Source organism: Vulpes lagopus, chromosome 12 (assembly GCF_018345385.1).
Source record: "Vulpes lagopus strain Blue_001 chromosome 12, ASM1834538v1, whole genome shotgun sequence".
In the NCBI taxonomy this organism is placed as follows: domain Eukaryota; kingdom Metazoa; phylum Chordata; class Mammalia; order Carnivora; family Canidae; genus Vulpes; species Vulpes lagopus.
Genome location: NC_054835.1, coordinates 40801700 through 40815207, shown reverse-complemented (window position 1 = coordinate 40815207; position 13508 = coordinate 40801700). Strand labels below are relative to the sequence as shown.

The window sequence follows — 13508 nt, the reverse complement described above, 5'->3', positions numbered from 1 at the left end:
CTTGACCTTTCTCTATTGTTTGTCCTTTAGCATACATATAGTGTACACTTTTCATTTAACATTCTTTTATTTATATTTAAAAAAATGTCTACATGGCCTTATATTTCAATATTGCCTTTATATTTCATTCAGATTGCTGCATAGTAGTCCATCACATTAATATGTTATAGTTTAACCGTCCTCCTATTTTAGATTTACGTTGTTTCCAGTTTCTTACTATTGTGTATTATATGATCTAACCAATGATTGTCTCTGGGAGTTGACCTAGTGCAAGTGTTCTTCAAAGCAAATTTTGCCAAGTGAAAACTTAATAGTGTAACTCTCAAACGCTAGAGGGAAGCTGTGAACCATAATGAGGAAAATTTGGGAACATATATAGATTTATTAATAAACTACCCTTTTTAAAAACCAAAACAAGAGTAAGGGATTATCTTTTGTACCATCTAAGTGGTACAAAATCTCAGTATATTGCAGTGGCTGAGGAATTTTTATTTAGAAACTGAAGGATTCGGGATCCCTGGGTGGCGCAGTGGTTTGGCGCCTGCCTTTGGCCCAGGGTGCGATCCTGGAGACCCGGGATCGAATCCCACATCAGGCTCCCGGTGCATGGAGCCTGCTTCTCCCTCCGCCTGTGTCTCTGCCTCTCTCTCTCTCTCTCTCTGTGACTATCATAAATAAATAAAAATTAAAAAAAAAAAAAAAAAGAAACTGAAGGATTCGAACTATACAAAAGCCACATTCTAAGATGAATTGGGGGGATCCCTGGGTGGCTCAGCGGTTTGGCTCCTGCCTTTGGCTCAGGGCGCCATCCTGGAGTACAGGGATCAAGTCCCACATCGGGCTCCGGGCATGGAGCCTGCTTCTCCCTCCTCCTGTGTCTCTGCCTCTCTCTCTATGTCTATCATGAAAAAAAAAAAATAAATCTTTAAAATAAAATAAATAAGATGAATTGGTCTTGATTAACAGTACAAAATGGGTCCAGATATAAACCTTCATTAGAAATGAGGCTGGGCAGCCCGGTGGCTCAGCGGTTTAGTGCCACCTTTGGCCCAGGGCCTGATCCTGGAGAACCAGGATCGAGTCCCACGTCAGGCTCCCTGCATGGAGCCTGCTTCTCCCTCTGCCTGTGTCTCTGCCTCTCTCTCTCTCTCTCTCTTTGTGTTTCTCATGAATAAATAAATAAAATATTAAAAAAGAAATTCTGAGACTAACAAAGGCGACATGGCAGTGTCAGATCATTTCTTACTTTTCCATAATGCAGATAATCATTATTTGTGGGCTACAGAAACTGTTTTTAGTTATCTGGAAAATAGTATTGATGTAGCTTCTTCCCAAATGGGTTGTTCAAGTTGCTTAATGGATTTTGACACAGAGATGATGATAATGCACGTGTGTATTAAAGCTGCGGGCCACCATGGCATGAGGGAGCCCAGTTTCTATAACAGTGTCCTACCAGCTTCAGCACAAAGTCTGAGAAGTACAGATTTTTATGTCCCGCCAGGGACAGTTTCAAGATGAGAGTCAAAACTCTACTCTCACTGATTTTTTTTCCTTTTTTTTGCAGTTTTTAGCCTTGTTTTTGATTTTGAAAAATTAAAAGGACAGATCAATGAACACTCATGTATACCTTGTCTACATTGACCAATAATTAACAGTTCTCTTTGCTTTGTCACTCTCCCTACTACCATGTCCCCCTTTCTCTTTCCTTTGAAAGTAAATTGCAGCCATCATGACTCTTTTTCAAACATTTGAGTATGTATCTACTAAGAACAAATCTTTATAACCTCAATGCCATTATCAGTCTCAAGAAATTTAACATTGACACAATGATATCCAGTATATAAACTATATTTAAATTTAATTTGAATTTAAATTTTTTGGTAATTGTTCCAGTAAAGTCCTCTTTTTTTTTTCTTTTAAAGATTTTGTTTATTTATTTGACAGCACAAGCAGGGAGAGCAGTAGGCAGGGGGAGTGGCAGGCAGAGGGAGAGGGAGAAGCAGGCTCCCCATGGAGCAAGGAGACCAGTGCAGGCTCCATTCCAGGACCCCGGGATTGTGAGTTGAGCTGAAGGCAGATGCTTAACCAGCTGAGCCACCCACATGCCCCCTAGTAATATCCTTTAGAGATGTAGTTTGTTTTATTATTTTAAAAATTATGCTCTAGGTCATAATTGTGTCTCTTTAGTCTAGAATAGTTCCACATTTTTCTGTCTTTCCTAAGAATGTTATAATTTGGATTTGATTGTTCCATGAGTAGAGGTGAAACATTTAGTTTGTATATTCTTTTCAGTAGATCACATTTGGAGACATGCAACAGATCCTGCTTATCCACAGTTTTGCTTTCTGTGATTTCAGTTACACATGGTCCTTCTGACCTCTCATCAGAAGGTTAATAGTAGCCTAATGTTAAGTCACAGTGCCTGCATCATTCACGTTAGCTTATCTCATCATGTAGGCATTACCATCACAGGATGGATGAATGCAGTACAATAGATATTTAGAGAGCAAAAGAGACCACTTTCATTTAACTTCTATTATGTACATTGTTAAAATTGTTCACTTTAATTTTTAGCTGTTTTTAATCTTTTACTGTGCCTAATTTATAAATTAAACTTTATCATAGGTATTTATGTATAGGAAAAACATACTATATATAGGGTTCCGTACTATCTGTGGTTTCAGGTACCCACTGAGGGGTCTTGGAACATATGCCTAGCAGATAAGGGGGGACTACTAGGACTACTATAATGTCAGTTTGTTCCATGGTTGGAGATACTTGATTATTTGGTTCATCAGCTTTTCCACTGAAAATGTATCTTTTCCCCTTTATGAATAGTAAGTAATATGCGAGGTAATACTTTGCGACTGTGTGAATATCCTGTTCCCCAGCAAGTACCACCTAATTAATGGTTTTAGCGGTTTTAGTACCATCTGAGTTTATTCTCTTTATTTCTGAGATTGCGTTTTTGGCTAAAATATCTTGTATGTAGGTGAGAGTTTTAAGTATGTGATAATCCACTAAGACTTAACCTATATATTTAGCATATAGCTCCCTTCCCCCTTCCTTCCCTCTCTCTACCTTCCCTCCACTTCTCCTTCTCCTGCCGCCCACCCCACCCCAACTTCCCTCTCTTCCCAAAGTAGTATGTAATGATTTGGCTGTGACATGAAGATTTACGACTGATTGTCTTCCCAGAATATGATCTCTATGTTGCCTGGGCAAATTTTTCCTTGTTTCTATGTGAGCCAAATACTTTCATTCTTTCTATTCTCTTTCCATCTGTTTAATAATCTGATTTTGTTAGCAGTTGCCTTTCTGATTACTTATAAAGTAGTGTTTAGAAATTTTTTTTTAAAGAGCAGATGGCTCTGGTATTGACCTACTTCTAGATGAGATAGTAGGTCAATAACAAGTAAAAACTTGAACCTTGTTACTTGATGTTAGGTCAGTTTTAATATGAACAAAGTCTTTTAATCCATTATTATTGCTATTTAATATTTTTCCGTCCTTTCAAGTTTCTACTACTTATCCACCAGCACTGAGTATTGTGTAATAATGTTCATATTGACAGTAAGGCAGTAAACCCAACCAAGGAACTTGCTCTTTATATTCTCTTCAAAGTCTGTAATCACTAAATGGTGCTGATATGGTTAAGTTTCAAATCCTGGTTCCTTGCCTTAGACTTTTCAGATCAGAAGCAATGTTTGTGCTGAGTGAAATAAGTCAATCAGAGAAGGACAAACAGTGTATGTTCTCATTCATTTGGGGAATATAAATAATAGTGAAAGGGAATATAAAGGAAGGGAAAAGAAATGTTGGGAAATATCAGGAAGGGAGACAGAACATAAAGACTCCTAACTCGGGGAAACGAACTAGGGGTGGTGGAAGGGGAGGAGGGCGGGTGTTGGAGGGGAATGGGTGACGGGCACTGAGGTGGACACTTGACGGGATGAGCACTGGGTGTTTTTCTGTATGTTGGTAAATTGAACACCAATAAAAATTAATTTAAAAAAAAAAGAAGCAATGTTTGTGTATCTTCTGCATCATTTGCCAAGTAGCCCAAGCCTTTGCCCAAATCAGAGAGCCTTGCCATATTAAATTTGTCATCTTATTCTAATTTCTTACTTTTTCTCCTTTTTAAATTATGAAATACAACAAACATAGAACAATGCAAAAAATAATATGAAAAACCACCACCAGTCCCCAGGACAGAGGCCACCTGATAGAGTTGAGGACTGCCCAGATCCAGTGCCGATGGTGCCCCTCAGTGGTATGAGACCTGGAGCAAATTTTTCACTCCATAAAGAAACCCATACTTATTAAGAGTCATTCCCAATTACTATAGCCCTTGTTAACCACCAGCCTACTTTATTTCTATGGGTTTACCTATTCTGGACATTTCATATAATGGAATTTACAGTATGTAGCTTTTTGTGTCTGGCTTCTTTCATTTAGCATGTATCAGTATTTATTTCCTTTTTATGTCTGAATAATATTCCATTTTATCCATTTTATTTTTCCACTTATATCCATATTATCCATCCATTCATTGATGGACTTTTGGATTGTTTTTACTTTTTCACTGTCATGAATAATGCTGCTTTGAATACTTGTGTACACGTTTTTGTGGACATAATGCTTTCAGTTCCCTTAGGCATACACCTAGGAGCAGAACTACGGGGTCATACAGTAACTCTGTATTTAACCTTTTGGAGAACTTACAGATTACTTTCCAAAGTTATACCATTTTATAATCCTGTTTAATTTGCTGAGCCTCAATTGTCTCATCTGTAAATTAGGAGTAATAGTAGTGCCTAGTATGTTTGTTTGTTTGTTTAAGATTTAATTTATTTATTCATGAGAGACACACGGAGAGAGAGAGGCAGAGACACAGGCAGAGGGAGAAGCAGACTCCTTGCAGGGAGCCTGATGTGGGACTCGATCCCAGGACGCAGGGATCACGCCCTGGGCCAAAGGCAGATGCTCAACCGCTGAGCCACCCAGGCGTCCCAATGCCTAGTATGTTTGTGAAGATTAAATGAATAGATTCATAAAAGTGCTTGCAGTTATAAATAATATAGTAGATATTTAGTAAATGATAGTAGATGATATATCTAGATGATGGATAATAACATTAATATGTTATCTTAATTCATTTTTTAATCATTTCTGAAATTTAGGTTTGTTTATTGGATAAATCAAAATATTTGTTGCTAATAATTCATACTTTAATTATGTGTCCTTGGAAGGAATAGGAAAAGGTACAGCTCCCTGCTGGCTTGGTCTTCTCTGTCAGAAGGGCACATTGGAATGGATCTTTTTTCTTTTTTTTCTTTTAAAGTTTAGTATACTTAGACAGTCTTGCTCTTGTTACACCACCCTTCACAGTTCTTGGCTCTCTTACTTGGAGGTGTGAGAACAGCCCCCCCCCAGTGCTTTCCCACCACCTTTAATCCATTCTCATCTATAGAAGTCCTTCTGCCAGTAAATTTGCCTAAGAGATGGGAATTCCATCTTTTAAAAGGAAGATAAAGTTTATACTGCAGGATATTGCTAAATTGAAGGGTAGTAAGAGCTTTTTATGGAGGGTTGACTTTGGAAAGAGTTACTGAAGTGAGTTAAAATTGGAGATGAGGAGAAGGAAGTCAACATTGTAAATTTAAGGTTGTAAAAATCAGAATAATATTGGATGCTTATGATGGCCCAGGCACTGTTTTAGCATTTACACACATTAACGTATTTTTTTAAAGATTTATATATTTATTTATGATAGACAGAGAGAGAGATAGAGAGAGAGAGAGAGGCAGAGACACAGGAGGAGGGAGAAGCAGGCTCCATGCCGGGAGCCCAATGTGGGACTCCATCCCGGGACTCCAGGATCGCGCCCTGGGAGAAAGGCAGGCGCTAAACCTCTGAGCCACCCAGGGATCCCCACATTAACGTATTTTTTACAACTTCCCAAAAGGTTGTGCTCTTAGTACCATTTTACAGATAGGGAATGTGAGGCACAGAGAAGTATAAGAAGTTAAATCTTACAGAACTTTATGTAGGTGAGTTCACCATTATCTCCAAAACTCTAACCTCATTTTAGAGACTTTGTTCCTGGGATATGATGGGATGGGGTGGTAGTTGTGGAATGGAGAGTACAAGTTACAAAATGCTTTAAATTATGCACATGAGGGGCATCTGGATGGATCAGTTGGTTAAGTGTCTGCATTTGGCTCAGGTCAATGATCCTGGGGTCCTGGGATCAAGCCCTGCATTGGGCTCACTGCTCAGCAGGGAGCCTGCTTGTACTCTGTCGGTAGCTCTCTGTCAAATAAATAAAATCTTTAAAAAAGTGACGCCCAGGTGGCTAAGCGGTTATGCCCCTGCCTTCAGCCCAAGGAGTGATCCTAGAGTACTGGGATTGAGTACCCACATCGGGCTCCCTGCATGGAGCCTGCTTCTCTCTCTGCCTGTGTCTCTGCCTCTCTCTCTGTGTCTCTCGTGAATAAATAAATAAAATATTTTTTAAAAATCTTAAATTATGTACACAAGTCCAGTGAAACAAGTCACTACACACATTTTAAAACCCCCACTCCTATGCCAAGCTACAATTCATTTACTCAGCACATATATATTGAGAGCTTTCTATTGTCATGTACTCTGTATCCACCCCCCACCCCACCCCCCCAGTTAGATATGCCATGGCTTTGGCCAGTGTTCTAGAAGTCTTCAAAGAGAGTGATATTTTTACTTTTCTTTTTTCTATAAGATTTTATTTATTTATTTGAGAAAGAAAGAGCTCTGCAGGGCTCCATCCCAGCACCCTGAAATCATGACCTGAGCAGAAGTCAGACTTTTAACTGACTGTGCCACCCAGGCACCCTGAGAGTGATGTTTTTCTGGAGAAAGGTTTATATTTTACTTTTAAAAGGGAAAGCATCTAATAAAAAGGTATTCATTGTCGAGACGTGATTATTCCTAAATCCCACCCACTCATATCATTTATTTGTTAGCAGACATTCATTTTTATAGTTTTGAATAAGCCTGTGGAATCATGAGCTTATACTTTGAAACTTTTTTTTAAGGAAGTGCCCGAAGGTCTGCTTTATTTGAGACTCCTAGGATATATCCAGATATATAAGTTCGATTTCAGCACCTGAGGCTTTCAGAAAGCACAACATTCTGCATCAAGGCTGGTTTAGAGAAGCCCCTGTGATAACGTACCAAAGATAAAAACCACTTCCTTGTCAGAACATCACGCGTTGAAGATGGAGCTGCCTGTAAATAAGCAAAGAAAGTATGTATTAAGCACAGAAGTGCAGTTACTGCATATGTGGAGTAGTATTTCAACGGCAGGATGAATACTGGTGAGAAAGGACAAGGACGCAGCTCATGCCAGGTATAGGCGTAGCTTAATGATGAGTGTGAAGAATTTGGGTACATATGAGGAAAAGCACTACTTAGGTTCTAGCTTCTATTGATGTAATACGGGGTGGGTTTTTTTTTCTCCAAATTGTATATTTTAAATTGTTATATGATAATTTCAGTAACTCATGTTATGTTCCATGTGTATATAATTATTAGCTAAAAAGTAAAATGAAAAGGATTCTGTGCTATTTATTGTACTTTTATTTTACATTTTTAACTAGTACTTGGCAACATCTACTTTTCTAGCTCTGTCAAAGCATTTTTATGTAATGAAGTTAAAATTATTTTTATTTTTCAAAATAAGGTGGTTACCACCTTATATTTATCAGCTATTCTTCAAATGGCATTTTAGAAAATAACTATTATAACATGTTCATATTTAGAACCATAAAAGCTATTCTGACAAACTCTAAGAGCTCAGCATTCTACTCTGTTTTTTGTTTGTTTGTTTGTTTGCTTAAAGATTTATTTATTTATTTATTTGAGAGAGAGTGAGCGAGCAAGAGCACACAAAGGGAGAGAAAGGCAGAGGTTCCCGCTGAGCAGGGAGCCCAATGTGGAGCTCAATCCCAGGACCCTTGAGATCATGACCCAAGCCGAAGGCAGATGCTTAACCAACTGAGCCACCGAGGCACCCCACATTCTGCTCTTTGATAAAAACTAAAAACTAATATAAAATTTAAGATAGTATGACCTTTTTTTTTTTAAAGGTTTATTTAAAAAAAAAAAAAAAAAGGTTTATTTATTTGGGAAGGTGGAGTAACCTGAGCTGGAGGAGGGGCAGAAGGAGAGGGAGAAAGAATCCCAAGCTAACTTTGCACTGAGCATGGAGCCTGATGTGGGGCTCAGTCCCACACCCATGAGATCATGACCTGAGCCAAAACCAAGAGTCAGATGCTTAATCAACTGAGCCACCTAGACACTCCATAGTGTGGCATTTATATAGTATCCCTACATATATGGCATAGTACCATGGTACTTCTTTCTTTCTTTCTTTTTTTTTTAAAGTATGTAGATTGCTCAGAACATCAAACATAGCTGATCTTTTTAAGGGAAGAGATATTAGATGGAAGTATCTTGTTCTTTTTTTTTTTTTTTTTTTTTTTTTTTATGATGGTCACACAGAGAGAGAGAGAGAGAGAGGCAGAGACACAGGTAGAGGGAGAATCAGGCTCCATGCACCGGGAGCCCGACGTGGGATTCGATCCCGGGTCTCCAGGATCGCGCCCTGGGCCAAAGGCAGGCGCCAAATCGCTGCGCCACCCAGGGATCCCCATGGTACTTCTTTCTTAAAGCGATAATAGGCACCTGTAATATGCTAAACCATCAGGATATATGAAATATTTACTAAATATGTATTTATTCGCTAGCAAATATGTCTTGATTACTTATTTGCCATGGCAAGCCACTGTACTAGGCGTTAGGGACACAGTAGTAAATAAACATGCTCCCTTCACTCACTGTTCTTAGAGTTCAGTGGGGAAGATAAACAAAAATAAATTAACAAAAACTAGAAGGGAAAATTACAAATTGCAGCATTATTAAGGAACAAGTAGAATATTGTTAATACAGATTCATCCACGTTGTAAAATCTGTTCCATTTTCTTGCGTTAGTATTTCATACTGATCATTGTTCCATAATAACTTTGAAAAGAGGTGATGGGGATCCCTGGGTGGCACAGCGGTTTGGCGCCGGCCTTTGGCCCAGGGCACGATCCTGGAGACCCCCGGATCGAATCCCACATCAGGTTCCCGGTGCATGGAGCCTGCCTTCTCCCTCTGCCTGTGTCTCTGCCTCTCTCTCTCTCTCTCTCTCTCTCTGTGACTATCATAAATAAATAAAAATTAAAAAAAAAAAAAAGAAAAGAGGTGACGGATTTGACCAAATTGTGTGTATACGTTTATTTATTCAACAACAAAAAATTGACAGAATGCTATGTGCCAGGCACTGTTCTAGGCCTAAGAGAAAGTATGAACAAAACAAAGTTACTGTGTTCATGGTGATTTCACCCCAATGAGAAGTCAGTAAACAAATATGTTATAAATGTCAGGAAGTGATAAATGATGTGAAGAAAAGTCAAGTAGACCAAGAGGTTACAGTGTGACCGGAATACTGTGCTCTTTGCAAGGACTGAGGGGTCTCTGAGGAGATAAACAATTTTCCTTCTTTTGTCTCTTGGGTCAGTTCAGTTAATAAATGCAGGATTCAAGACAATTTTTGTGTTTGTTGGTATTGTTCATATAATCATTAAAACAGCTATGGTGAGGTCCTACTTCTTTCCAGTTCCTTACTACTAAAAGATGAATACCTGAATTATGTTTTTCGTTCCTTCATTGTTCTTCCATATACTTAACTGTATAAGGATCTCCACCCTCCCATCCATCCCTTTTCATTTTATCCAAAAAACATGTGTTGGTATCTGTCCCAATTTTCCAAAATCTTGGGGATACAATTCATTTAATTAAACATTATATTGTAAAAAAAATTATATTGTACAATTAAATTCTTCCAGATGTTAGATTATAATATGTGATTGCCTCTGGAAAGAGCTCTTTTATCCAAACCTTTCTCCTAGTAAACTCTCAGCCATTGACATTTGATGTCTTGGATGATCTTACAACGATCCCAGCCTTAATGTCCAAAAGCCCTAAATAAAATTGTACACTGCTCAAGTGTTCTATAGCATTGCACAAGTCTAAAATAGGTAACTGGCACCCACCGCACATCTCATTGTTGGCTAACTGACTTGTCCCATAAATAGCTCAGTGTTACACGATCAGACAACTACAACTGACAGAAGGGATTTTTGTTTCCTAATACACATGTGTAGTTTCTGGTACTCAACAAAATCAGGATCTGATTCACTGGACCCTAATTGTAACACAGTTAAGAGAATGGTGCAAATCAATAGCCAAATCATTTTGGGTGGGTTTCAGGTTAGCCTGCCTTCCACCAAATTCTACATTATGGATCATAGTATTACAGCAAGATTCAGTTTTACTACCTCTATGTACATAAAGTAATGTTGCTGCCACAATTGGATTGATTGCAGAGAATTTCTGCCAAGTGAATTAAAAATTCTCAGGTTAATCTGAGAAGACATTATGGTAGTTTTTCTACCAAGTTTTCTACCAAAACTTTTTCTAGAATCAAGAGTGTATTTTAAAAACGTACCTACTATTGGAATATAATGGTTCTTGTTTCTAACTCTTAGCTGGAATGTATTGTTTTTATGTCAGAGAGATATTTTTTTTAAGATTTTATTTATTTATTCATGAGAGACACACAGAGAGAGGCAGAGACACAGGCAGAAGGAGAAGCAGGCTCCCTGCAGGGAGCCCGACGTGGGACTCGATCCCAGGTCTCCAGGATCAGGCCCTGGGCTGAACTCTCCAGGATCAGGCCCTGGGCTGAAGGCGGCGCTAAACCGCTGAGCCACCCAGGCTGCCCTTAAATATGGTAATTTAACAGAAGATTGCTTCATAAATTTCTTAGCAGTAATTCAGAAGGTGAAAGTTGGGGCATTTTTCCAGATAAATCTATATACCCTTTGTGTGTAAAGCATTGCTGCATAGGTAACTGGTAATAGTACATAGGTTCAATTCATGTTTCAGATATTTTCATTTATCTTCTACTGGGTCTTTTTCAAAATGGCGGTACATTTATTGCATTTCTTAAAAGGCAAAAGACCAAATCTAAAACAAATGATTTTTTGAAAAATTCCAATGCTAATTATCTTACTGTTGAAATGCTGCTTTTTTTTACTTCAAGTTTGGAACAAAAATAAAGAATATGTGTGTGATATCAAAGCTATAGGCAGTTCTTCCCCTAACTGGCTTTGTACTTTTACCTGTAGAATTTCAGTATGTTTTACAGTCAAGAGCTTTATGAAGCTATATATCAAGTTATATACCTTTCCATGGCTATACTGAATGTGTACATTTTGAAACTTTTTTTTTTTTAAGATTTTATTTATTTGGGACGCCTGGGTGGCTCAGTGGGTGAGCGTCTGCCTTCGGCTCAGGGAGTGATCCCAGGGTCCTGGGATCAAGTCCTACACCAGGCTACCCACTGGGAGCCTGCTTTTCCCTCTGCCTCTGTCTCTGCCTCTCTGTATGTGTCTTTCATGAATAAATAAATAAAATTCTTTTAAAAAAGATTTTATTTATTTGACAGAGAGAGAGATGGGCATGCAAGCCATCACATAAGCTGGGGGAGGGGCAATGGGAAAGCCAGGTGGGGAGAGGGCAGACTCCTGGCTGAGCACTTAGGCCAATGCAGGGCTCCATCCCAGGAGCACAAGATCATAACCTGAGCTGAAAGCAGGTGCTTAACCGACTGAGCCACCCAAACGCCCCCATTTTGAAACAGTTTAAAGCTAGAATTCAATTAAAGAATACTGATCTTTATTCTACCAACCAAAGCTTAAAAATATTTATCTCTAGGTTTTTATACTGTGAATATTTATTCTAATATATTTAAAGGGGGAAGAAGGAAAAAACCCACCCAAACCACTGATCGTTTGTTTAATAGATTGTAAACCATGGCTGTGTGGATACAAGCCCAGCAGCTCCAAGGCGATGCCCTTCATCAGATGCAAGCATTATATGGTCAGCATTTCCCCATTGAGGTGCGACATTATTTATCCCAATGGATTGAAAGCCAAGCGTGGTAAGTGAACACAGTTTTTTCTATCATACTTAGTGAAGCACAAGTATATTAAAGTTTGATTGGAAAGATAACATGATGGAGACTTTAAAAGTTGTACATTTTTGGCAGCCTGGATGGCTCAGCAGTTTAGCACCACCTTCAGCCTAGGGCATAATCCTGGAGACCTGGGATCGAGTTCCGCATCAGGCTTCCTGCATGGAGCCTGTTTCTCCCTCTGCCTAAGTCTCTGCCTCTCTCTCTCTCTTTCTCTCTCTCTCTCTCTCTCTCTCTCTCTCATAAATAAAATCTTTAAAAAAAAGTTGTACATTTTTTTAAATGATGTGACCCATGGAAATGTATTTAGCCCTAGCTTAGATTTTAGGGGGCTGGAATAACTCGGAATTTTTAAAATAGGATTTTTTTCCTATTTTATTTTATTTTTTTAAAGATTTTATTTATTTATGAGAGAGAGAGAGAGAGAGAGAGAGAGAGAGAATGGCACAGGCACAGGCAGAGGGAGAAGCAGGCTCCATGCAGGGAGCCTGATGTGGGACTCCATCCCAGGACTCCAGGACCATGCCCTGGGCTGAAGGCAGGCGCTAAACCGCTGAGCCACCCAGGGATCCCCTCCTATTTTATTTTAATAGTAAATTCTGGTTAAAAGCATTAGAGCATTGCTGCTAATAAACAACAGTTAACAAATATGTTTTGAGTGCCTGTAAGGTATAGAATTCATATGAACAGAGTAAAGCCCTTGTCCACAAAGACTGTAGTGCTTAATGGGGCAGCTAAGGTATGCATATGCTTATCATTTAATAAAATGTGTTATTAACAAAGTTAACAATGGAGACATTGGTGTTTTTAAATTTATATATAACGTAAAGACCAAAAGACAATACACGAAAACATTAACAATAATTACGTTCTTGGTGGCAGATTTAACAAGCATGTTTTTACTTTTCTTATTTCCCAAATTAGTGTTTATATACTCAGAGAGAAAATTGTTTTTAAATTCTTTCAGAGTTTGTATAATGCAGTAGATTGACAACAGCTTTTATTTTTTTTTTCTTTAAAGATTTTATTTATTCATGAGAGTCACAGAGAGAGAGAGGCAGAGAGAGAAGCAGGCTCCATGCAGGGAACTTGACATGGGACTCGATCCCAGGTCTCCAGGATCACGCCCTGGACCGAACGTGGCGCTAAACCGCTGAGCCACCTGGGCTGCCCTGACAATAGCTTTTAAATGGACGTTACTGCATACCAGGCAGCAGGCCATCACTGCTCTGTTCAGGACCTGGGAGCATGTTGGATGCCTGTCCATCTGATCTGACAGGCTCATCAGCTGCTTCAGGCCTCTGTGAGGGTGGTGAGGTGGCAAGGCTGGTTGAGTGACTGGGGCGGCCTCCACCCCAGCAGAGCCCAGGAGAAGTGGCCACTC

The 13508-nt window shown here is 39.0% G+C and overlaps 1 protein-coding gene across 3 annotated transcripts in view; it reads left to right on the top strand.

The window, feature by feature from the left end:
- The window catches only part of STAT5B (signal transducer and activator of transcription 5B), a 70720-nt gene that overhangs the window by 32655 nt on the left and 24557 nt on the right, over positions 1 to 13508 (top strand). For 2 of the 3 annotated variants that reach the window (XM_041724589.1, XM_041724591.1), the window contains exon 2: positions 11954 to 12091. In XM_041724589.1, the coding sequence (XP_041580523.1) occupies positions 11964 to 12091 (128 nt within the window). In that variant the 5' untranslated portion in view covers positions 11954 to 11963. Of the gene's footprint in view, positions 1 to 11953; positions 12092 to 13508 lie in introns of those variants that run through there. The other variant, XM_041724592.1, reaches the window with a different exon arrangement.